Source organism: Manis javanica, chromosome 1 (assembly GCF_040802235.1).
Source record: "Manis javanica isolate MJ-LG chromosome 1, MJ_LKY, whole genome shotgun sequence".
NCBI lineage: Eukaryota > Metazoa > Chordata > Mammalia > Pholidota > Manidae > Manis > Manis javanica.
The window spans coordinates 51,412,438-51,438,482 of NC_133156.1; the positions used below are offsets into that span (position 1 = coordinate 51,412,438).

The following is a 26,045-nucleotide window of genomic DNA, read 5'->3' on the forward strand; positions in this document are numbered from 1 at the left end:
ATGTCATGAACATTTTACCTCGACATGAAATATTCTAAGCGGTACCGTAATTTAAACAGACTGTTTTTTTGGAATTTGAGGTTGTGTCTCAATTTTTCCTCATTATAAATTGCTTTGAGGTGAATATTTTTATTTATATCTTTATGTAGCTTGAAATAATTTCATTAAGTTAATTCCTAGAAGCTGATTACCTGGTTGAATAGTATGTAGTGTTTTAAAGACTTAGAATATCTAATACCAATGGCTTCTGGAAAAGTTGTACCAGTTTATTCTCTGAACCCAAGGCTGTGAGAATTACCATTTTTTCTGCGCCTGAATACTAAATATTAGGTTTATTTTTTCTGCTAATTTATAGATAACAAATGTCTCATTCTAATTTGTATTTCTTTGGTTATAATTTAGTTGGTGTTCATACTTTTCCATTCCTATTCTTGCTATTTATATTTTCTCTTTGTGATTTTTTTAAAACATACGTAGATTATATCATCTACGTGGTTTTCCTTTGTGACTCTCCCTGTTTATCATAAGAACTCATATATATAAAAAATCTTATATTTTGAAATTGGTTTTGCAAATCTTTTCTTCATGTTTTTGTTGTAGAAATTTCTTTTTTAATGGATTTAAATATTTTTATATTCTAATCTCTGAACTTTTTTCCTTCATATTTTCTCTTGCTCATGCTTAGAAAGAATGTTCTACACCTGGATAATAAAAATATCCACCTACATTTTCTCCCGGTTCTTTCATGGTTTCAGTTTTTTATATTTAACTTTTAATATACCTACAGTTATTTTGTTTTATGTAATTTTTCCAAAGTTTCCAAAGTGTTAACCAGTTTATGCCAGCTCAACTCTCTGTTCATTTGAAATGCCACTTATATCTTACACAAAATTTTTGTGTCTTTTTATAGGCCTTTCATTCTTTACATAGAAAAGATCATAGAAGTCTACTATCACCCTACTAAAGTCCTTAAAATTGTTTTACCTAATTGTGATATTCTTACTCATTATTATTCTTAAATATATTTCCAAGTGTTTAATAAATGTTACCACTTTGAATTGAAATTTTCTCTTCGTTCCATACCCTCTCAACCTTTAAAGCAGCACTTTTCAATGAATTTGAATCTAAATAAAACAAATATTTTTAGCTTTTCTAAGACTTACTATTTCCAATATTAAGTCACTTTTAAATATTAATTGGGAGCATTCTTAAAATGCTTTGGTTAATTTTAAACCAAGTGAACAATCTGCCTCTGTACCATCTTTTAATATAACATTACATATTTAGTAAAGTGGAAATTAAGTACATTTTTTTGCTATAGTTTGATTTTTTAAAGTTTTCATCATCAAGTAGGGAAATTCCCAATGGCACTCTTTTCCTGAGAAAATATATACCAGGGAATTAACAGAAGTGGGTGTTTATTTGCCAAGTACAATTTAATTTTTTTCTTTAAGCAGGAAACGTATTTAATTTTAAGTAAGATTTGTTTTTGTGTTTTAGCCTCTATTCCCTAGAAAACAAAGCCTTAGGTGAAGTTTATGGACTAAGGCTTTATTGAGGAACTGGGAGAACAGTACATTTTCAGGAAAGAAAGAGTAAAGGAAAAGGAAAAGAAAGTGACAGAGCAAGAGGAAAAAATGGAGTAAACGCACATTATTCACAGATTTCATTTTTGCAAATTTGCATGCTTACGAAAATTCATCTGTAGTGCCAAAATCAATACTTGTGCTATTGCAATCATTCTTGGATATGTCCATAGTGGTGAGAAATTTGAGTTACCCAACACACACTTTCTAAACTGAGGTTGAACAGATACTCTGCCTTCTTGTTTTATACTAATTTCATACTGTACATAGGTATTTTTGCTATTTAGTTTTTGCATTTTTGTGCTTTGTGTTGGTGTTTTGCTGTTTAAAATGGCCCCTGCATAAAGCTTCAGTGCTGTCTAAATGTTCCTAAGCACAAGAAGGCTGCCATGTGCCTCACAGAGAAATTAAGTAAGCTTTGTTCAGGCACAAGTTGTGTTATTGGCTGTGAGTTCAATGTGAATGGATCAACAATATATATTACAAAAAGTATCTTTAAACAAAGAACACATAAAAAGGTTATATATTGTCAGTTAGTGAAAATACTGTGACCAGAGTTCCACAGGAAACCTAACCCTGTATTTCCTCTAGGAAAGGTGGTTCAGTATTCACTAAGTTTCACAGCGACTTTATAGAACATAACTACCATGAAAAATGAGCATCAACGGTATGAGGTGGTACATTACACACCTGGTTGCTCACATTTACAGGAGTTTACCCCAGAGTTTTCATGGAATCACTTGACCTCAGCGATCCATGGTAGTAGGGACAGGTTGGGGTCTGAGGGCTAGCAGTTTATATATTTGCTTTTTTCTGTGTCCCATTCCTTATTGGTTGAAGTGTACTGCTGGAGTGTTTAACTTTTCCATACTTCTTAGTTGTGTTCCCTGGCCTCTTTGAGGAGCCACTGAGCAAGCCAGAGTTTCTGCTGGGTCTGTTGAGTTGCAGGTAGGAGCGAGAGCTGTGGCAGATCTCTCCTCCTCCCTGGGTGAGAATTTGTAATTGCAGGAACTGTGTAAATCTTCACTGGGGCTACAAGGCAAGTGATTGAGACCAGAGGTCAGGTGAGAGGTGGTGGTGGAGTTGATGGATGTATAAACAGGGCCAAGCAGATTCAAGGTAGGGCATATACTAGGACCTACATGCATTGTCTAGAAAAAAACGTAAATATATGTTTTAAAGTACTGAGATTTCACATTAAAGAAGAATAATATTTTATGTAAGATTTTAAAATACCAATTTCATATAAAGAAGTTCCAAGTAACTAGAACGATAATACTGTTGCTTTCTGCATGTTGTTATATGATACCTTACCAACTCCTGAGAGAACACTACCAAATTAGAAGATCATGAAGCTTCTGCCAAAAATCTATGTGTTATTTTATTAGGAAGGTTAACATAAAAGCTCCCAATATTGTAATAATTAAAATTAAAACATGTTATTTAACATATTTAAATATGCTACTTGGATCTAGTAAATATATTTGTGCTGATGCTACCCAATTCTAATTAAATAAAGATGATTTTATAGTAATCTCAGTTTCATTTGCCATGACTAGAATGTACACCTCGAGAGTTTCCCCAGGGATTTGTGTCCTCATCCTGTATCCTCTCAGTTTACTAGTGCTTATGGAGGGGCTGCTGCTTTCAGACTCTTTCCTCTCAGCTTCACCCCCATTTGTCCTTATTTCTCTCACCTGTTCATCTGCCAGTACTCCCTTAGCATTCACTGAAAACTTTAACAACTAGCTCAGAGTTTTGCTCTCCCAAATCCTACTGCAGTATAGATGACTTCAGATAAGTTCGCTCCTCTTCTCTACTCATAAGCTTCCAGTGGCTTCTTGTCACACATGAGACAAACTCCAAAGTCCTTGCCATGTCCCAGAGCCTCCTTACTACTACTCTGACCTCATGTTCTGTCTTTCCTCATTGAACTCACTCATTCTGGCCTCCTTGTTATTATTTGACTGTTACCAATATTTTTTCATTTCATGGTCTTTGCATTTCTCTTCCACTAGAAATGCTTTCTCTCAGATGTTTATGTAGCACTCCTTTACTTCAGTCAGATCTCTACTCAGATGTCTCCTCCTCCTTGGACTTCCCTATCCAAAATAACATCTTTATCCTACTTTATTTGTCTTCGTAGTACTTATAACCTCTTGATGTTTATTTATTTCTTCATTCCCCTAGAATAGGGGAAGGAATAAGCTTTATCTGCTTTGTGTTCACTGCTGTATTTTTATCTTATCTGCCCGGCAAAACCTTAGTTCTGAAGGAATTAATAGTTCTCTCTAATTTGTTGAGTGATAATAAAAGAAAGTGCACACCTCTATAGGTAGATCCCATTATAAATTAAGACATCATGTTTTACCCCAACTGAGCCCTCAGAGTTGTTCAGTGATCCTTTGTTGTTTTAGTGATTTGTCTTTTGACTTCCAAACACCTGTTGAACTATTTAACTTGCATGTTGTCTGTCCCACATATGCCTCCAGTTCAGTGACTAAAATTAAAATCATTTCTTACATCCACTCCCAGCCCTGACTGTCTTCATGTGTCTCATCACAGTCCGCTCAGTTGCATAAAGGGAGTACCTGAATACTGGGAGTTACCCATTACTTTTCCTTTCTCTCTTATCAGCATCCATATAGTCATCAAATCCTGTCAGTTCTACCATCTGTTTATCCCAGTTAGTCTAGTAATTTCTATTTCCCCTGCCATTTTAGCGCCTGTCATCTTTCACAGGGATTCATGCTGCAGTTTTAAATGAACACCTTTCTTCCTTTTTGGCTTTCTAAAATACAGATCCGATTTGTCAGTGCTGTTCACACTCCACAGTGACTTTCCATTGTTACTGGGACTAAAACCAACATGGCTCATCAAGCTCTTCATGATCTGGCTCATACCTGTCTCATCAGCCTGTTCTCCTGCCTTTGGCTGCTTTTTAGCCATATTGAACTTTTTGCAGCTCTTAAATGAGCCATGCTTTTTCTACTCTCTCTAAATAGCTACACATACTTTCCCCTTTCTCTAGATATTCTCTCTCTCCGCCCTGTTCCATCCTAGAATATTAGGAATCTTTGCTCATTTATTTGAAGTGTCTATTAAAGCACTTGCCATTTTTTATACTAGTTGCTTGTTTTGTTGTTTTTCGTGCATGGACTGTAGGTTCCTGGAGAACTGGGAATGTATGTGTCTTGCTTACTGTTGTATTCTGAACTCCTAACACACACCCTGTCACATAGTTTAGGCCCTCAAATATTTGTAGACCAAATTATTAAGTTGACTTGAATACTTATTTAATTGGATATCCAGGGGAATATAAAATAAATATCAAAAATTATTTCTTGTATTTGAAATAGGGTTGCTTATACTTGAATCAAAAATTTTAATGATATATTTATCTTTTTATTCCCTCCATGCTCTTTACCAAAAATAATTTATTTTTTATTTTTAAGTGTGTGTATATATATATATATTTAATAAGGTATCATTGATATACAGTCTTATGAAGGTTTCACATGGGCAACATTGTGGTTACTATATTCACACATATTAGCAAGTTGCCCCCCGCATCCCACTGCAGTCACTGTCCATCAGTGTAGTAAGGTACTATAGTCACTACTTGTCTTTGCTGTGCTATACTCTCTCCCTGTGACCCCCCTACATTATGTGTGCTAATCATAATGCCCTTTAATTCTCTTCTCCCTCCTTCCCCACCCACTCTCCCTAACCCCTTCCCTTTGGTAGCCACTAGTCCCTTCTTGGAATCTGTGAGTCTGCTGCTGTTTTATTCCTTCAGTTTGGCTTTGTTGTTATACTCCACAAATGAGTAAAATCATTTGGTACTTGTCTTTCTCCGCCCAGCTTATTTCATTGAGCATACTATCTTTTAGCTCCATCCATGCTGTTGCAAATGGTAGGATTCATTTTCTTCTTATAGCTGAATAATACTCCATTGTGTGTATGTACTACATCTTTATCCACTCATCTACTAATGGACACTTAGGTTGTTTCTATAGCTGGGCTATTGTAAATAGTGCTGCTGTAAACATAGGGGTACATGTATCTTTTTGAATCTAGGATCTTACTTTCTTTGGGTAAATTCCTAGGAGTGGAATTCCCAGGTCAAATGGTATTTCTACTTTAGGTTTTTTAACGAACCTCCATATTGCTTTCCACAATGGTTGAACTAATTTACATTCCCACCAGCAGTGTAAGATGGTTCCCCTTTCTCCTCATCCTTGCCAGCATTTGTTGTTCCATGTCTTTTTTTTTTATTAAGGTATCATTGATATATACTCTTATGAAGGTTTCACAAGAAAAACAATGTGGTAATTACATTCACCCTTATTATCAAGTCCCCTCCCATATCCCATTGCAGACACTGTCCATCAGTGTAGTAAGATGCCACAGAATCACTATTTATCTTCTCTGAGCTACAATGTCTACCCCCATGACCCACACACACCATGTGCACCAATCATGATACCCCACAATCCCCTTCTCCCTCTCTCCCCACCAGCCCTCTCCCACCCCTCCGCTTTGGCAACCACTAGTCCCTTCTTGGAGTCTGTGAGTTTACTGCTATTTTGTTCCTTCAGTTTAGCTTCGTTGTTATACTCCACAAATGAGGGAAATCGTTTGGTATTTGTCTTTCTCTGCCTGACTTAATTCACTGAACATAAAACCCTCTAGCTCCATCCATGTTGTTGCAAATGGTAGGATTTGTTTCTTATGGCTGAATAGTATTCCATTGTGTATATGTACCACATCTTCTTTATCAATTTATCTACTGATGACACTTAGGTTGCTTCCATATCTTGGCTATTGTAAATACTGCTGTGATAAACATAGGAGTGCATATGTCTTTTTGAATCTGAGAAGTTTTCTTTGGGTAAATTCCTAGGAGTGGAGTTCCCAGGTCAAATCATATTTCTATTTTTAGGGTTTTGAGGAACCTCCATATTGCTTTCCACAATGGTTGAACTAGTTTACATTCCCACCAGCAGTGTAGGAGGGTTCCCCTTTCTCCACATCCTCGCCAGCATTTGTTGTTCCTTGTCTTTTGGATGTCGGCCATCCAAACTGGTGTGAGGTGATATCTCATGGTCGTTTTAATTTGCGTTTCCCTGGCAATTAGTGATGTGGAGCATCTTTTCATGTGCCTGCTGGCCATCTGAATTTCTTCTTTGGAGAGTTGTCTGTTCATATCCTCTGCCCATTTATTAATAGGGTTATTTGCTTTTTGGGTGTTGACGCATATGAGTTCTTTATATAGTTTGAATGTTAACCCCTTGTCAGACATGTCATTTACAAATATGTTCTCCCATATTGTAGGATGCCTTTTTGTTCTGCTGATGGTGTCCTTTGCTGTACAGAAGCTTTTTAGCATGATGTAGTCCCATTTGTTTATTTTTTATTTTGTTTCCCTTGCCCAAAGAGATGCGTTCAGGAAAAAGTTGCTCATGTTTATATTCAAGAGATTTTTGCCTATGTTTTCTTCTAAGAGTTTGATGGTCTCATGACTTACATTCAGGTGTTTGATCCATTTTGAGTTTACTTTTATGTATGGGTTAGGCAATAATCCAGTTTCATTCTCTTACATGTAGCTGTCCAGTTTTGCCAACACCAGTTGTTGAAGAGGCTGTTATTTCCCCATTGTATATCCATGGCTCCTTTATGGTATATTAATTGATCATATATGCTTGGGTTTATATCTGGGCTCTCTCGTCTGTTCCATTGGTCTATGGGTCTGTTCTTGTGCCAGTACCAAATTGTCTTGATTACTGTGGCTTTGTAGTAGAGCTTGAAGTCAGGGAGCATAATGCACCCCACTTTATTCTTCCTACTCACGATTGCTTTGGCTATTCGGGGTCTTCTGTGGTTCTGTATGAATTTTAGAACTCTTTACTCTAGTTCGTTAAAGAATGCTGTTGGTATTTTGATAGGAATTGCATTGAATCTGTATATTGCATTAGGCAGGATGGCCATTTTGACAATATTAATTCTTCCTACCCACCCATGAGACATATTTCCATTTTTTGGTATCTTCTTTAATTTCTCGCATGAGTCTCTTATAGTTTTCAGAGTATAGGTCTTTCACTTCCTTGGTTAGGTTTATTCCTAGGTATTATATTCTTTTTGATGCATTTGTGAATGGAATTGTTTTCCTGATTTCTCTTTCTGCTAGTTTATCATTAGTGTATAGGAATGCAACAGATTTCTGTGTATTAATTTTGTATCCTGCAACTTTGGTGAATTCAGATATTAGTTCTAGTGGTTTTGGAGTGGATTCTTCAGGGTTTTTTATGTACAATATCATATCATCTGCAAACAAGGACAGTTTAACTTCTTCCTTACCAATCTGGATGCCTTTTATTTCTTTTTGTTGTCTGATTGCTGTGGCTAGGACCTCCAGATCTATGTTGAATTAAAGTGGGGAGAGTGGGCATCTTTGTCTTGTTCCTGATCTTAAAGGAAAAGCTTTCAGCTTCTCATTGTTAGTTATGATGTTGTCTATGAGTTTGTCATATATGGCCTTTATTATGTTGAGATACTTGCTCTCTATATCCATTTTGCTGAGAGTTTTTTTCATGAATGGATGTTGAATTTTGTCAAATGCTTTTTCAGCATCTATGGAGATGACCATGTGATTTTTGTTCTTTTTGTTGCTGTGGTGGTTGATGTTGATGGATTTCCGAATATTGTACCATGCTTGCATTCCTGGAATAGATTCCACCTGATCATGATGGATGATCTTTTTGATGTCTAATTTTCTGTTTTTTATGGTGTCTTTGCCTGGTTTTGGTATTAGAGTGATTTTTTTTAAGAGTGGTTTTAGAGTGGTATTTGGGATTAGAGTGATTAGAGTGGTATCATTCCTCATAGAATGAGTTTGGAATTATTCCATCCTCTTCTAAGGTGGATGGGTATAAGTTCTTTCCTAAGTGTTTGGTGAAATTCAGCCATGAAGCCATCTAGTTCAGATGTTTTGTTTTTAGGTAGTCTTTTGATTATCAATTCAATTTCATTGCTCATAATTGGTCTGTTCAGATTTTCTGTTTCTTCCTGGGTCAGTCTTGGAAGTCTGTATTTTCCTATAGAGTTGTCCATTTCTTCTCGGTTTTCTAATTCATTAGCATATAATTTTTCATAGTACTCTCTTAATAATTCTTTGTATTACTGTGGTGTCCATAGTGATTTTTCCTTTCTCATTTCTGATTCTGTTTATGTGTGTACACTATCTTTTTTTCTTGATAAGTCTGGCAGGGGATTATCTATTTTGTTTATTTTCTTGAAGAACCAGCTCCTGGTTTCAGTGATTCTTTCTATTGTTTTATTCTTCTCAATTGTGTTTACTTTTGCTCTGATATTTATTATGTCCCTCCTTCTACTGACTCATTTGTTCTTCTTCTTCTTCTAGTTTCATTAATTGTGAGTTTAAGCTCTTTATTTGGGGATGTTCTTGTTTCTTGAGGTAAGCCTGTATTGCAATATACTTCCCTCTTAGAGCGGCCTTCACTGCATCCCACAGATATTGGGGAGTTGAGTTGTTTTTTCATTTGTCTCCATATATTGCTTGATTTTTTATTTTATTTGGTCATTGATCCATTGATTATTTAGGAGCATGTTGTTAAGCCTCCATGTGTCTGTGGGCTTTTTTGTTTTCTTTGCATAATTTATTTCTAATTTTATACCTTTGTGATCTGAGAAGCTGGTTAGAACAATTTTAGTCTTTTTGAATTTACTAAGGCTCTTTTTGTGGCCTAATATGTGATGTGTTCTTGAAAATGTTCCATGTGCACTTGAGAAGAATGTGTATCCTGCTGCTTTTGGGTGGGGTGTTCTTGTTCTGTAGATGTCTATTAAGTCCATCTGTTCTAATGTATTGTTAAGTGCCTCTGTCCCCTTACTTATTTTCTGTCTGGTTGTTCTGTCTTTGGTGTGAGTGGTGTGTTGAAGTCTCCTAAAATGAACGCATTGCATTCTATATTGCATTCTGTTACCCCCTTTAATTCTGTAGGTATTTGTTTCACATATTTAGGTGCTCCTATGTTGGGTGCATAAATATTTATAATGGTTATATCCTCTGGGTGGACTGACCCCTTTATCATTATTTAATAATGTCCTTCTTTGTTTCTTGTTACTTTCTTTGTTTTGAAATCTATTTAGTCTAGTGTAAGTATTGCTACTCCTGCTTTTTTCTCCCTATTATTTCATGATGTATCTTTTTCCATCCCTTCACTTTTAGTCTGTGTATGTCTTTGGGTTTGAAATGTGTCTCTTGTAGGCAGCATATAGATGGGTATTTTTTTTATCCATTCAGTGACTCTATGTCTTTTGATTGGTGCATTCAGTCCATTTACATTTAGGGTGATTATCGATAGATACGTACTTATTAACATTGTAGGCTTTAGGTTTGTGTTTACCAAAGGTTCAAGGACAGCTTCCTTACTATCTAACAGTCTGTCTTAACTCACTTATTATGCTATTTCAAACACTGTCTAAAGGTTCTTTTATCCCCCCTTCCTTTTCTTTCTCCTCTACTCTTTCTATGTTAAGTGTCATATTCTATACTCTTTGTGTATTCTTTGACTAACTTTTTTGAGTAGTTGATTTAATTTTACATTTGCTTAGTAATCAATTGGTCCTTTACTGTGGTTTTCTTTTCTTTGGTGACAGCTATTTAGCCTTAGGAGCACTTCCTTCTAGAGCAGGCCCTTTAAAATACACTGCAGAGATGGTTTGTGGGACGTAAATTCCCTCAACTTTTGCTTATCTGGAAATTGTTTAATACCTTCTTCAAATTTAAATTATAATCTTGCTGGGTAGAGTATTCTTGGTTGGAGGCCCTTCTGTTTCATTGCATTAAATACATCATGCCACTCCCTTCTGGCCTGTAAGGTTTCCGCTGAGAAGTCTGATGATAGCCTTGTGAGTTTGCCTCTGTATGTGATCTTTTTCTCTCTCTGACTGCTTTTAATATTCTGTCCTTGTCCTTGATCTTTGCCATTTTGATTATTATATGTCTTGGTGTTGTCTTCCTAGAGTCCCTCATGTTGGGAGATCTGTGTACTTCCATGACCTGAGAAACTATTTCATTCCCAAGATTGGGGGTGTTTTCAGCAAGTATTTCCTCTAAGAAACTTTCTATCCCTTTTTTCTCTCTAGCCTTCATCTTCTGGTACCCCTATAATGTGAATAGTGTTCTGTTTGGATTGGTCACACAGTTCTATTATTCTTTCATTCTTAGAGATCTTTTTTCCTCTCTGCGCCTCAGCTTCTTTCTATTCATGTTCTCTAATTTCTGTTCCATTTACTGTCTTCTCTACCTCTTCTAATCTGCTTTTAAGTCCCTCCATTGTATGTTTTATTTCATATACTGTATTTTTCAAAGTTTCTGTCTCTTTTAAGTCCTCCCTGTGGTTTTAAATATTTTTCTTTAGCTCTGTGAGCATGTTTATGATTTCTGTTTTGAAATCTTTATCAAGATTTAACTTATCCCTCTTTCAGGAGTTTTTTCCTGTAGTTTTGTTTGGATAAATTCTTTTGCTTTTTTAATTTTTAAGTGATTCCTATAGAATAATAACTTTGTGTAAGCAGTGCTCTCTAGTGCCCAGAAGCTTTACTCTCTGGAGCTGCCCAAAATCTGGAGCAATGGTGGGGATCGTGGGTAAGTTAAACCTGTGCCTGCTGGGAGCAAAGAGCTCTTTGCTGCTTCCCGTCTGCAGGGTGTGCCTCCACTGCCAAGGCCAGTGGACTAATCATGCAGGGAGGAGCCTCTGAATTACACCATTATAACTGTCATAGGTATGGCCACTCTCTGGTTGGCCTGGTGCAATGGTGGGGACAGCAGGTGAGCAGACCAGTGCCTGCCAGGATGAAAGAGCCCATTTCTGCTTCCCGTCTATAGTGCCTGCCTCCACTGCCAGGGCCAGTGGGTTGAGCATGCATGGAGGAGCCTGTGCATTATGCTCTTTCAGCAGCTATAGGTGGGGCCTCCCTCCAACTGGCCTCACATGATGGCGGGGGCAGCAGGTTTGCCACTTGGTGATGCAGTGAGGAAAGAGCGGCAGCCTATGTATCACAGTAGGGAGCCTCAGCACTGCATTGTCAGACAGTGGGATGGAGTGCCTGAAACTCCTGAAAGTTCTCAACCTGCTGGGCTGTGTGTGCCGGGACAATTTTGTCCACCTGTCCTTTCTCCTGAGCAGCAAGCACTGTTTAATTCTTGCCTCTTTAGCAGCACTTTCACTGTTGAGAAGTCTTTCAAAGTGCCTGCCTTTCTTTTGTCCTTGAATGGCCGGTTGTGTGTACCTGTTCTCCACAAGTGGCTGGAATCTCAGTCTCTCTGATTATTCTGCCTGCCTTTGCTTTCCAACCCCACTAATCTCCAGAGCACCATGTAATATGGTTCGTACTCCTGGAGCACAACTCCAGGGGTAGGTGTTTAGCAGTGCTGGGCTTCTACTCCCTCCCAGGTCTGTTTCTGTTCCTCTCACTGGTTAGGTGGGGAGGGGGGAGAGTTTGGGTCCTGCCAGATTGGGGTTTTGCTATTTTACCCTTTTCTGTGAGGTCTTTTCTTTTCCCCAGATGTAGGCTGTCTGTTGCAGTTTTCTTTCTGGTCATTCTTTCAGGATTAGTTGTATTTGCTGTATTTTTGTGTTATATGTGGTTTTGGGAGGAAGTTTCTGCCTCACTTCTCACTCTGCCATCTTTTTCTGCCTCTCACTCGTTACCAAAAATAATTTAAGAGAAAGGGTAAAAGAAATGTAGAACAATAAATTGAAAACAGAAGTGAATATTATATATGTAATTTAACTTTTGGTCTTAAGCACTTGTTTGAGGTAGCCATAAATCTTTGAGGGCACTGCAGCAGACCACTAATTGTCCATATCTCTTTTTCCCTTCTTCTCCAGTAACAGAATACCTGATGTTTTGCTGGACATTTGCCCACCCCAGTAAAGCCTAGATTTACTACACTTTCTTGCAGATAGGTGCGGTTAAATGATTATGTTCTGGGCAACTATGTAGGTGAAATGTGGTATGAGCAACATATGTGGACATAATGGTTGGAACTGAAGTGTCCATCTTAAACCTCAGAGTGACTCTGTGAATGAGGCAAGTGTAACAAATTAGGAGGAGCTTGACTTGAGTCCTTGATCACCATAGAGCACCAGTTAGTCTTAGAGTACGGCCTTGGATTTTTGCTTGAGAGAAAAATAAACGTCTGTATTGTTTAAGGCATTGTTATTTTAGATTTCAAGCACCTGAAGGTGAACATCATGTACCCTCATGGCAACTCTTTCCTACTGTCCTGCTGGAGGTCATTGCCTCTTAGCCAAATGCAAATCGCCAGCTTAGTATGAGTTATAAAGGTATCCCAACACACTGTTTTTGGGGTTCACATTTTTTTTGGATTTTGGAATGTATGCTATAAAAAGGAAATAAAAGTAAACAGGAGCAAAGGCATAGACTCAACAAAGACCTAGAGTAGGGAAAGGGAGATTCTACTCAATAAAGAATTTAAAAGCAAGATATGCCTTATTTAAGTCACTTGAAAAATCACTTGGATCCAGAGACCAAGTTGGATGTGTGTATCTATTTATTTAACAAAAATTACTCCAGTAGTCTGCTAATTCATCAATACACAGATTTTAAATGTCACCTTTGTCTCTCTTCTCAAAATTAGAGAATAAACATATCTTCTTAGAAAAAAAAACAATAATCTGGCTATAGTAATCTAACTCTTAAATTTGAACTGTAAGTGTTCCTTCATTAATTTTTATGGTATTAAAGATATTTGGTAAGTGAAGGGTACTTTTAAATAAATAGCTTAATATATAAATGTTAGAAGTAACTACAGAAGTGATTGTCAAAATATTATTTCATAACACTGACAATAAGTACCTAGTTTGTAAAAGAAATTCATATGTTTTAACCAGACATTTTGTTTCTAGAAACCTTTGGTAGTAGGGAAGAGGACAGTAATTACTTTTCACTGAAATATGAATTCACCTTCAAAAAGAGATGATTACGTTTTGGCATAGTCTTAATATTATCAGCCATACCTCAAAGACATTGTGGATTTGGCTCCAGACAACTGCAGTAAAGTGAATACTGCACTAAAGCAAGTCAAATGGATTTTTAAAATTTTTCCAGTGTATATCAAAATTATGTTTACTCTGTACTGTAGTCCAGTAAGTGTGCAATAGTATTATTATGTCTAAAAATACCATGTATGTTCCTTAATTAAAAAATACTTTATTGCTAAAAAATGCTAACCATCATCTGACCTTTCAGTGAGTTGTAATCATTGATCACAGATCACCATAAAAAATACAATAATAATGAAAGTTTGAAGTCACCATAATGTGACACAGCAACACAAATTGAGCAAATGCTGTGGGAAAATGGTGCTGATAGACTAGTCCAACACAGGGTTGCCATAAACTTTCAATTTGTAAAAAAATGCAGTATCTACAAAGTGCAATAAAAGAAAAGCACAGTGAAATAAAGTATGCCTGCACATCCATTAAAAATGTTTTGGAGAATTATTTAATAATATGAAAAAAATATATTTAGTGAGACAGATCAATGGAATAGAATAAAAGATCTAGTAAGTAATCAGTATATAAGTGAACTTAATGTATGTGAGTATGGCTAAATCAAAATGGTGAGCAGAAGAGACTCTACAAGAAAAGAAACGATTCTGAGCAGCTGGGTAGCCATCTGGGAAAAAAATGTTGATCTATATCTCACAAGATATGTTTAAGACAATTCAAATGTATCAAAGGTCAATTTTAAAAATTAAATATAAAAACTCTTTAGATTCAGGTTAAGACCTGGTTATTTGCAAAATCCGTAAAAAAGATGATAAAAACAACTTCTGTACAGCATTAAAAAAAACATAGTCAAATTCAGGAAAGAAATGAAAAACAAGGAAAAATAATTACAGTTCAATCACAGCTATAGGGCTCTATTTTCTAATATATAAAGAATTTGTTGAAATCAGCAAAAAAAAGACAATCCAATAGGAAAAATTGGCAAAGGATATGAACAAATGGGTCACAGAAAGTATAATAATATGGCTTAAAAATACAGAAAAATTAAAAAAAAATACAGAAAAATTTTAACCTCATACATGAGAGAAATACATATTAAAACTACACTGAGATACCATTTTTAGATTTCAGTAAATTCTAGCTTAATATTATCCTGAATTATCTGTGTGTATAGACGCTCTCATAGACTGATGATAGGAGTATAAGTTGTTTTGATTTCATGATAATAGCCATGAAAATTATAAGTTTACATTCTTTAAGGTAAAAGTTTGACTTTAAGAAGTGTATATCGTAATTGTACATATGTAAAATGATGTGTACATGTTAACTGCAGCATTTTGTAACAGCAAAAAATTATTAACTACTTTAATGTCCATTGGGAATGTTTGAAAATATTATAGTACATTCATACGGAATGTTAAACAGCTGCAAAAGAAAATGAAGAAGATCTTTATGTCTGACATGGAAAGATTTATAATATATACTGTTAAATGGAAAAGGCTAGGTTTAGAACCATAAGTATATTATGCTCCATGTGTTTAAATCAATTAAGAGATTAGATAGTTGTATTTACCTGTATGTACATGAAAAATGTCTCTGGGAAGAAACATAAACTATTATGTGTATTTGTCTAAACTCTTGTCTGCATACATGGAAGGATCCAGGTAGGTCAGGGTTAGTCATAGCTGCCTTTGTGCAATTAGAAAAAGAAGAAAATCTGTTTCCTCAACAACCTCTACTTCTGTCTCTTAAAAAAATTATTATAATACACTGATATTGTCAGCAACTGGCACTTGGCAGCCACCCACTGGAAAATTTTAATGTAAATAAATAATGGAAGGACTTCTCTTTTGAAAATTCTAGATTAAACTTTTCAGTATATTAAACTTTTCTAAGAAATTTGACTTAACCTTCAATTCATATATGATTTTCTGATAATAATAGTTGCATACTTGTATTAAAAGTATTTTAAGAGCATCTTGTAAGTTATTTCAGGTTAACAGGTAAAATTTTTCTCATTAAGAAAGTGGTATATATTTTGATAGGTGTACCTCTTGATTATTTTTGTATTTTAAGTCATGTGACCCCAAAATAGGTAATTATATAAAAATAAAAGGTTTGATGAAAAAGTAAAATATGAAACTACACATTCAATATCATTCTTCTTTTACTAAAATTTTATATGTATACATAGATGTTGTATCTATATATATTTGTAAGTAAATATTTTATACATTATATATTTATATGTACATGTCATATATGTTTATACATACATTTTTAGTAAAATAAAAAGTGTATGTCCACATAGGTTTATATGTGTATGTGTACATCTTAGGAAAAAAGACTAGAAGGAATTAGACCCAATTGTAGATTTCAGAGTGGTAGAATTTCAGATGATTTTTAAAATATTTTCTTCTTAAGGTTTTGTAGTTTTCTACTTTTTACAGTGATTATATATTATTTCATTGATGATAAATGTTTTAATATTGTGTCTCTAAAAATACTTACTGAAGCCTTTTTTTTCCCTTCATAAAAAGAGTTTTTCAGCTTATGTCTTTAATGGATAACAGATTGCCTCAGTGTCCTAATGAGAAAGTAGAACTTGCAATTCTGTGGTTCTTGGATCAGTTTCGTAAAACATATGTTGGTGATCAACTTCAAAGAACCTCAAAGGTAGGTTTTTACTAAAGATTTTTAAAATGTTATTGAAAATGAAGAAAGATGTATACATATAATAGCTTTAAGCTGATATGTTTGAGCAGATTTTACTTAAGAAATATAATTGATCCATTGAAATCAGTTGATTAATTAGTATTGAAGGCAATGTGAGTTTAATTTTCTTGTTTTATACCCAGATTTACTGTTTTCTTTGAAAATTGATTGGCAGAGTTAGTGAATATTATTTATTAAATAGCTAAGATTATTTTAAACACATTAATGGATTTCACCTTGTTGTATTTCAAGGTTTTAAAAAATGAGATTTACTCTTTAGTAGTTCTGGATACTTTTTGGACACTTATTTATGATGGCTCCGGTATATTTTTCTGTCATTCCATGGTATTTTTACATGATTATGATGAGGACAGGGAGCTAGACATGACTTTGAGAAGCTGCAGTTAAGTCACCTTTATGTAGGGAACACACATACTATGATAACTGAAAGTTTAGCATCAGCAAACTTAGATGAATTGCTCTTAAGGTATAAGGTATAATGAAGGATTATTGAGGACATTTATGTAAACCCTATCAGATATTTAGTAAGTACTTGTCGCACCGAGTAAAACCTATGAAATTTTTTTCTTCCTGGAGTAGTAACTCTTTACAAAACCTCTATAAGAAGTCCTAAGGATATTCTTGTCTCCTTTGGACTTGTAGTTTGTATTAGTAATGTTGAAGGATTTCTTATTGAAAACCCTAGAATAAGTTTTTTATATTGAACTGGACTTTTTCTTTCCTGAGAAAATTAGTTTAACTTTCAGTTCATTTCTGGTTTTCTGTTAATAATAGTTGTATAGTAGTATGAAAAAATATTTGTTTGATTGTTGTTAAAATCATCCTTTCACTTATTTCAGGTAACATTTTCTTTGCTTTTAAGTGATTTACCTTGATGCTTCCTTTGTCAAATATATTGTTATATTTTATTGCCATTTAGGATTCATTTCAATAAAATTTTCTTAGAATTTAAGTACTATTGAATGAGACCATTAGGGAGAAAGAAGAGAAGCTAGAAATAAATGTTTTAGGTTGACAGTAAGATAAATTAGAATCAGACAAAAATTACATGATACGTAATTTATACAGTGTGCCTGTTAAAATCCCAGATTGAAGGTTGAATATAAATTGAATTATGATAAATTGTTTTGTTTTAAATGTACCCAGAGAGTTTGTTATTTTGCTTTTGCAAAGTGAATACTCTTGAAACATAACTAATCCAGTATCTGTTTAGTTTGGTTCTTAAAACAGAACAGTATAATATGGAATGGAAAAGCCTTCAGATTATCATCATTTTATGTACTTGTAAAGAAATATGTACGATGAGATTAGATTTTTAGGAAAAGGATTTAGGAATTTTTTTCCAAAATGTGTGTGTTTGTGTATGGTAATTATGAAAAAAGTGCATTATAAAGATCAGGTTTTTTTTTTCTTGAAAGAGCTTATGTATTAAGAAAAAAAACCACATCATAGCACTGGTAGTAATTCTGTAATACAACGTTAACATTTTTACCAAATGCATCTTACCCTATTTTCAAAGAGAGTTTGTCCTGAGGTGGTTTTATTTCTAAGGCTTTCCTACTACATAAACCCAACGTGAAGCCAAAGCTTTCCATTTTTTTTTCCCCTCTGGTTTGCCGATCTGCGTAACAGAAGAGATTTTTTCCTATTAGTGGTCTTCAGTATGTGCCCTGGCACCCTTCTAGGACCTTTTCATGATCTCTCTAGTAATTACAACAAGCTGGCATGGTTAGTGTTATTCTAATTTTACAAATTAAACAATGACTGTTTAAGGACTTTGTAAGTTCTCTAATTCCTGTTTTTGTGACAAACAACGAAGTAAGAGTAGATGGAAAATATTTTTTTGGTGAGTGTATTGTTGAATTTCAAATTCTGACAACAAAGGGGAGAGTGTTGGATAATAATAAGTGAATAGTGTTTAATAGTGTGCACATATTTTGTACCAGGAACTATACTAAGCACTCTTAAGCATTATCTCATTTAATTGGATCATATAGAGTATGACTTAACAAAGTTCTTCCAGTCTCCTATATATGTTAAACAGTTTCATGCTTCAGTACTCTGTACACGTGCTACATACTTTATGTGTATTAAACTTTTTTCAGCTCCTTTAATAGTTTGCATTCTCTGTCAGTTCTGAGCCTTTGAACAAAATGTTTCGTCTGCTTAGGATTCTATTTCTTTTTAACCCATCTTCTGACTCACTGCCTTACTCTGATAACTTGTACTTTATCTTTTACATTAGATACCCATCCTTTAGGACACCCTTCTTAAATTCTGAAAGTGTTCCTTTTTCCTGTGTTCTATAAAGCTCCATTCCCCTATTTTAGCATTATTATACTACATTGTAATTATTTGTTAGCAAAACGTATATAGACTGTAATTTGGGTTAAGACTGTCTTGTTTCTTTTTTATTGCTAACACTTCCAAGTCCCTGTCATACTGCTTGTATGCATTCTGCTAGCCAGTGGTTGAATGTATAATATTTAGTAGAATTCCATAGGAATTGTGTCTGGATCTTATATATAATACTTTTAGGTAGTAAAGAGTGTGTTCTTGAATTGGAAAATAATGTTGACCTCTGTGAAATTGTTGAGCAATTTAAAATAAGGTATACTATTGAGCATCTTGAAAAATTCATAAAAGCCTGTATATGCAAAATAATATAATTTATAGACATAAGTGCTTCAGGGACCAAGATGAAATCATTGAAGAGTACTAACTTATGTATAGAAGTGTTGTTCTGTAAGCAGGGAGAAAAGAATCAAATAGTAGCTGTAGGCATTTTTGAGCAATTAGTCTGTGCTATAGACTTTGCATAGCACTTAATGGACATCTAGTTTCATCTCACAAAACTCAATGGAAATAGTTATTATTTAACATCCCTCACCCCATTCCTTTTTACAGATATGGAAGCTAAGGCTTGGAATGGTTACCTGATTACAGAATCTGTGCCGCTAACCACTAGCTATATTGCCTCCTGTTAGATCTGGCATAGTGAATGGGCCCTTCAAACTCAACAGGTTCTAAAAAGGAACTCACTGTCTTCTAAAACCCTTTCCATGTACTTTCCTACTTAGAAGGAAGAATGACTTTGAACAGAAAATTTCCAATTTGTTTTTACTTTTTGTATCTGATCTGTCACCTAATCTTGCTGATTTTATTTACTAAATATCTCTTAAGTTCCTCTCCTTTCTCAGACCCCTTCCTTTTTATCCTCATTGTTACTGAACTGCTTGTCATTTCTCACTAGATTTCAAAATTCTTCTAATTGTCCTCTTTGTTTCCATTTTACTTTCTACCCTCCCCAGTCCATTTTCCATATTGCTACCAGACTAATCTTGACTTCAGTAGAAAACCAGAGAGAATAATGTAATGAACACTCATACACCCATCATCCAGCCTTGTTAGATCTGAATGCTTTGCCACATTTGTTTCAGATCTGTGTATTTTAAAATTAAACACAAGTGACCTGTTGTTGCTCTGAATCTGTTCTCTTCACTTCTTGCCCCAAAGTAGCTACTATCCTAAATTTAGTGTTTCATGCATGATATTGTTCTTTTCCCACATTTCTATGTGTGTATAAACAAAACATAATACTATTAACTTTACAGAAAATTACTATGCAGGACATACCTTTTTTGATCAACATTTTTTTAGAGTTTATCCATGATGATACATATAGTTCTAATTAATTTAGTTACTGAATAGCATTACAGTATATTACTATACCATTAGGTATTCATTTTTTTCTCTTAATATATTAGGTTGTTTGCATTTTTAAAGTTGACAAAAAATACTGCAATATTCTAATATCTGTTGTCTGATGCATTTATATGAGTTTCTTGAAAGTAAATAGTAGGAATGGAATTCCTGGGCTATGGAATATAATCTTCAGGTTTACAAGATATTATCAAGTTGCCCTCCTAAGTGTTATAATAGTTTATACCTCCCCCACCAGAGTAGGTATTTATTGCTGTATATTTTCCTAATACTTGTTTTTCTCAGACTTTAAATTTTCCAATCTTCAGAAAACACATTTCTACCTGTCCCATTCCTCTGCTTAAAATTCTTACTTTGCCTGCCTTTTCTTTGACACTGCATTCCGCTCTGTGTGTATGTGCTGCTTGTCTCTTTCCCTCTTGCCTGTTCCTAATCATTATCCAATACATACTAATAAGTAACTACTATGTATTAAGACCAGAGGTATAAATGCAAATAGGGTAGTCCATCTCCCCAGTAAGTTTTTATTTAAAGAGGAAGATGAGCAAAGTTAAAAATTATAAAATTTTCCCACTTATACATTGAAACACTATAAATAAGGAAAAGACAGACTGTTAAGTAAATACTGCCAGACATTTGGTTTATCTCTGTGTAAAATTTTGTATTATTCGTAGCATAGAAAAATAAAATCCAAGTAAGTTTGAGGACTTTCAGTGTGAAAAGCAGTAGATTGTGATTAGGGATAAGGAAAGTTTTATTTTTTACATAATTCCAAACTGTAAACCCAAAATTTACATAAGTTCTACCCATATTAAAAGTAAAACTTATTTTGTTCCATCAAAAGAAACAATATGCAAAGTAAAAATACAAGCTGTAGACAAAATAAGACATATACAATACATGTCTTAAGGAGAATGACATGACATTTGCAATACACGAACTTGAAGATAACATTCAGTTATATAAACAACTTCGATGCCTCAATAAGAGAAAAAAGCACAGTAAAAAAATGGACAAGAGATAGAAGTAAACAATTCACAGAAGAGGATATCGCAATTGCTAATAAACATGATATGTTCTTCCTTTCATGGACATAGGCAAATGCAAATTAAAAAGCAACAGTGACATACTATATCATACTTATTAGATGGAGACAATTTAAAAGTCTGACAAAAGTATTTGTGAGGAAATAAAATACCAAATACTATACTGTACTACTAGAGCCCAAACTGGTAAAACTTTTTTGGAAAACAGTTGAGCAATATCTACAGAAGTTGAAAATGCATGCGCTCTTAGGCCAGGGAATATAAACTCTAAGAACAAATTTTAAAGAAGCTCACACACATACAAAAAGACATATCTAAGAATGTCTTTGACATACAAACAATTTGAAAATGTAATTTAAAAATATAACATCTATAATAGAACCAAAAAATCCCCCATGAAATACTGAAGAAAAAGTAATGAAAAATATGTAAGAACTATACATTGAAAACTCCAAAACATTGTTGAAATAAATGAAGCCAAACTAAATGGTTTATGTCTATGAATTGGAAGACTCAATATTAATAAGGTCACTTAAGTAAAGTAACGTATGATAACACAGTGTCATCAAATAAAGAACATTAGCAAAGATATAGGGATTATTTAAAGAAGAAACAAATACTGTCATTGAAAAGAACAATAATTGAAGTGAAAAATTTACTAAAGGGGCTCAAGAGTATACTATTGAACAAAATGAATTTGAACTGCATGTGTCCACTTATATGTGGATTTAAAAAAATATATTGGAAAATTGGAGATTTGCAACAATATAAAAAGACATTTTCTTTTCTCTTGCTTTACTTTATTGTAAGAATACAGTATGTAGCACATATAACATGCAAAATATATGTTAACTGACCATTTATGTCAACAGTAGGCTATTAGTAGTTTGGGGAAGTTAAAAGTTATATGTAGATTTTTTACTACATGAGGGTTTGGCTCCCCTAACCCCTATTATTCAGAGGCCAACTGTATATTTAAAAATGGCAGAAGAAAGAATTAGCAAGCTTGAAGATTCATTGTGTCTTAGTCAGTTTGGGCTACTGTAATAAATAACCATTGACTGAGTGGCTTAAACAACAAAAATTTATTTCTCACAGTTGTAGGAGCTGGAAGTCTGAGATAAGGGTCAGGTTCTTGGTGAGGGCCTTTTTTCTGATTATGTCCTCAAATGGCCTTCCTTGGTGACCACTAAAAGAGAAAAAGAAAGAGATTGATCCTTTGTTTCCTCCTCTTTTTGTAAGGACATTAATCCATCATTAGGGTCGTGCCCTCACAACCTCATCTAACTCATTACCTCCCAGAGGCCTCACCTTCTAATACTGTAACCATTGAGGGTTAGTTTTAACATTTGAATTTTGGAGGCCACAAACATGCAGGCCATAACAGAGGGACAACTTCTGTTATATTCAAAGAACAGAGGGAAAAAAGAATGAAGAAAAGTGAACAGAGCCTCAGAGAACTGTAAGTGGTCATTAACTGTACCAACATGGAGTACCCAGGAAAGTACCAGAGAGGAAAGTGAGAAAGGAATAGAAAAAAATAGTGGCTTAAAAGTTAACACAGTTGATGAAAAACATTACATATCTAAAAAGATCAACACTAAAAATACATTATTGTAAAACTGCTGAAGGACAAAAATATTTTGAAATTGACAAGAGAACTGCTCAACCTGAACAAGGGAACTCCAGTAAAATGAACAGCTGACTTTTCTTTAGAGATAGTGGAGACCAGAAGACAGTTGGATAACATAAAGTGCTAAAAGAAACTTTTAACAAAGAATCATATATCCAGAAAACCTCTTTGAAAATTAAAGGAGAATTGAAGACACTCCCTCAGGTAAACAAAAACTGAGAGAAAACATTGCTTTCAGAGCCACCTTAAAAGAAATGCTAAAGGAAGTACTTCAGGGTCAAAGCAAGTGACTTCAGATGAAGTCACATGAATCCATGTGATGAAAACACAAAGAACACAAGTGAAGGTAATCCATCTCTTAACTGACTTAAAAAACAGTTGTATAAAGCAATTATGTATTTTATACACATATACACTGTATTGATGGCATATATACAGATAAAATATGTAATGTATTTGCCATCACAGTTAAAAGAAGGTGGTTTGGAGCAAAGTTCTGGGCTAAGGAAATGACTCAATAGTAGTTCAAATCTATAAGAACCAATAAAGAGAACCAGAAATTGTAAATAAGAAAGTTAATATAATAAGCACCTTAAACATATTCTTATTTCTTTTTATCTCTCAAATTCTTTAAAAAATATAAAATTACATAAAAAATAATTATAATTTCTTGGGTTTGTAATGTGTAGGTATAACATGAAATAACTAATATTACAAAAAAGGAGAAAATGGAATACAGCTATGTAGGAGAAATATTTATCTCATTGGAATTACATTAATATAAATCTGCAATACTGTCTGGTAAGATGTATATGGTGAGCTCCAGAGCAACCATCCAAGAGGTAAATAAAAATATATAGTTCAAAAATATCATGAACATTATTAAAATGTTACACTGAAAAATATTCACTTAATGCAAAAGAAGGCAGTATTGGAAGGCTAGAGGAACAAAAAGATCCCAGACAGAAAAAACAAAAATGAAATGGCAGACATATATCTAAAATTATCAATAATTACATTAAATTTAGAATGGATTATACAATCCAACCAATAGAGGTTGTTAAACTGGATTTAGAAGGAGAAAAAATAATGTCCAAAATGTTACCTATAGAACACACATTTTAAATTCAAAGATCTAAATAGATTGAAAGTAGAGGATTGTGAAAGATACATCATACAGACAGCAACCATAAAAAAACTGGAGTGACTATACTAATACCAGAAAAAATAGATTTTAAAATAATAAAATGTCACTAGGAATAAAGAGGGGCATTTTGGAATGATAAAGGGTTGGCTCATGAGGAATATATAACAATTATAAACATAAACAACAGAGGCTAAAAATAAATGAAGCAAAAACTGACATAACAAGAAATAACAACAATAATCGTTGGAGACTATATTGTCCTAGTTTCAATAACAGATAGAAAAACTATGCAGAGGATCTATAAGCAAGTAGAGGCTTGAACAACATTGGAATCCCACTAGACCATGGACAACTATATAGCTTTACACCCAACAACAGAATATACATTCTTTTTAAATATAGAACATTGTCCAGGATTGACCATACACTCTACCATAAAACAATAAACTTAAAAGTATTGAAATAATACAGTGTACATTCTCTAAACAATGGAATGAATAGAAATCAATAACAGAAATTCAAAAAACTCATAGATATGTGGAAATAAATTAACACACATCCAAATAACCAATGAGTCAAATAAGAAGTCACAAGGAAAGAAATTCAGATGGCCAACAGGCACACAAAAAGATGCTCCACATCACTAATCATCAGAGAAATGCAAATTAAAACCACAATGAGATATCACCTCACACCAAGTTAGGATGGCTAACATCCAAAAGACAAACAACAGCAAATGTTGGCGAGGATGTGGAGAAAGGGGAACCCACCTACACTGCTGGTGGGAATGTAAATTAGTTCAACCATTGTGGAAAGCAGTATGGAGGTTCTTCAAAAAACTAATACCATTTGACCTAGGAATTCCACTCCTAGGAATTTACCCTAAGAATGCAGGAGCCCAGTTTGAAAAAGACATAAGTGGCCCTATGTTTATCACAGCACTATTTACAATAGCCAAGAAATGGAAGCAACCTTAGTGTCCATCAGTAGATGAATGGATAAAGAAGAAGTGGTACATATATACAATGGAATATTATTCATCCACAAGAATAAAATAAATCCTACCATTTGCAACAGCATGGATGGAGTTAGAGGGTATTATGCTCAGTGAAATAAGCCAGGTGGAGAAGACAAGTACCAAATGATTTCACTCATCTGTGGAGTATAACAACAAAGCAAAAACTGAAGGAACAAAACAGCAGCAGACTCACAGAACCCAAGAATGAACTAACAGTTACCAAAGGGAAAGGGACTGGGGAGAATGTGCAGGAAGGAAGGGATAAGGGGAAAAGGGGGCATTACGATTAACACACATAATGTAGGGGAGGACACAGGTAAGGCAGTACAACACAGAGAGGACAAGTAGTGACTCTATAGCATCTTACTATGCTGATGGACAGTGACTGTAATGAGGTATGTGGTGGGGACTTGATAATGGGAGGAGTCTAGTAACTATAATGTTGCTCATGTAATTGTACATTAATGATACCAAAATAAAATAAAATAAGTTACAAGGAAAATTAAGAAATACTTCATGGTGAAAGAGTATGAAAACACAATATACCAAAACTTATAACATTCAGCTAAAGTACTAGATTCTAAGCAGTAATTTCTACTTAGGGGTAAATTTGTAGCAGTGAACACTTACATTTAAAAAGAAGCATCTTAAATAAATACCTAACCTTCTACCTTACCACACTGGAAAAAATAAGAAGAAACTAAACCTAAACAAAGCAGAAGAAAGGATATATAAAGATTATAGTAGAAATTAATGGGGCATAAATTAAGGAAATAGAGTAGAAAATAGTAGCAAAATCAATGAAATCCAAACTTGGTTCCTTGTAGAGATAAATAAAATTGGTAAACCTTTAGCTAGATTGACAAAGATAAAAGACTGAAATACTAAAATCAGGCATGAAATAGGGGATATTACTATTGACCTTACAGAAATAAAAATGATTATAAGGGAATATTGTGAAGAGTTGAATACCAGTAAGTTGGGTAAATTTGATGAAATGGGCAAATTCCTAGAAAGACAAACTACTGAAACTGATTCAAGGAGATATAGAAATGCAAATAATGAGATTGAATTAGTAATCAAAGGCTATC

General features: G+C 34.2%; 1 protein-coding gene across 3 annotated transcripts in view; it reads left to right on the forward strand.

Moving 5' to 3' along the window:
* The window catches only part of RANBP17 (RAN binding protein 17), a 364,604-nt gene that overhangs the window by 79,852 nt on the left and 258,707 nt on the right, over positions 1–26,045 (forward strand). For all 3 annotated transcript variants that reach the window (XR_012129393.1, XM_036995225.2, XM_073232144.1), the window contains one exon: positions 16,192–16,327. Coding sequence is in view for 2 of the 3 variants with exons in the window: in XM_036995225.2 (XP_036851120.1) it covers positions 16,192–16,327 (136 nt within the window). In the remaining variant the exon portion in view is untranslated. The remainder of the gene's footprint in view (positions 1–16,191; positions 16,328–26,045) is intronic.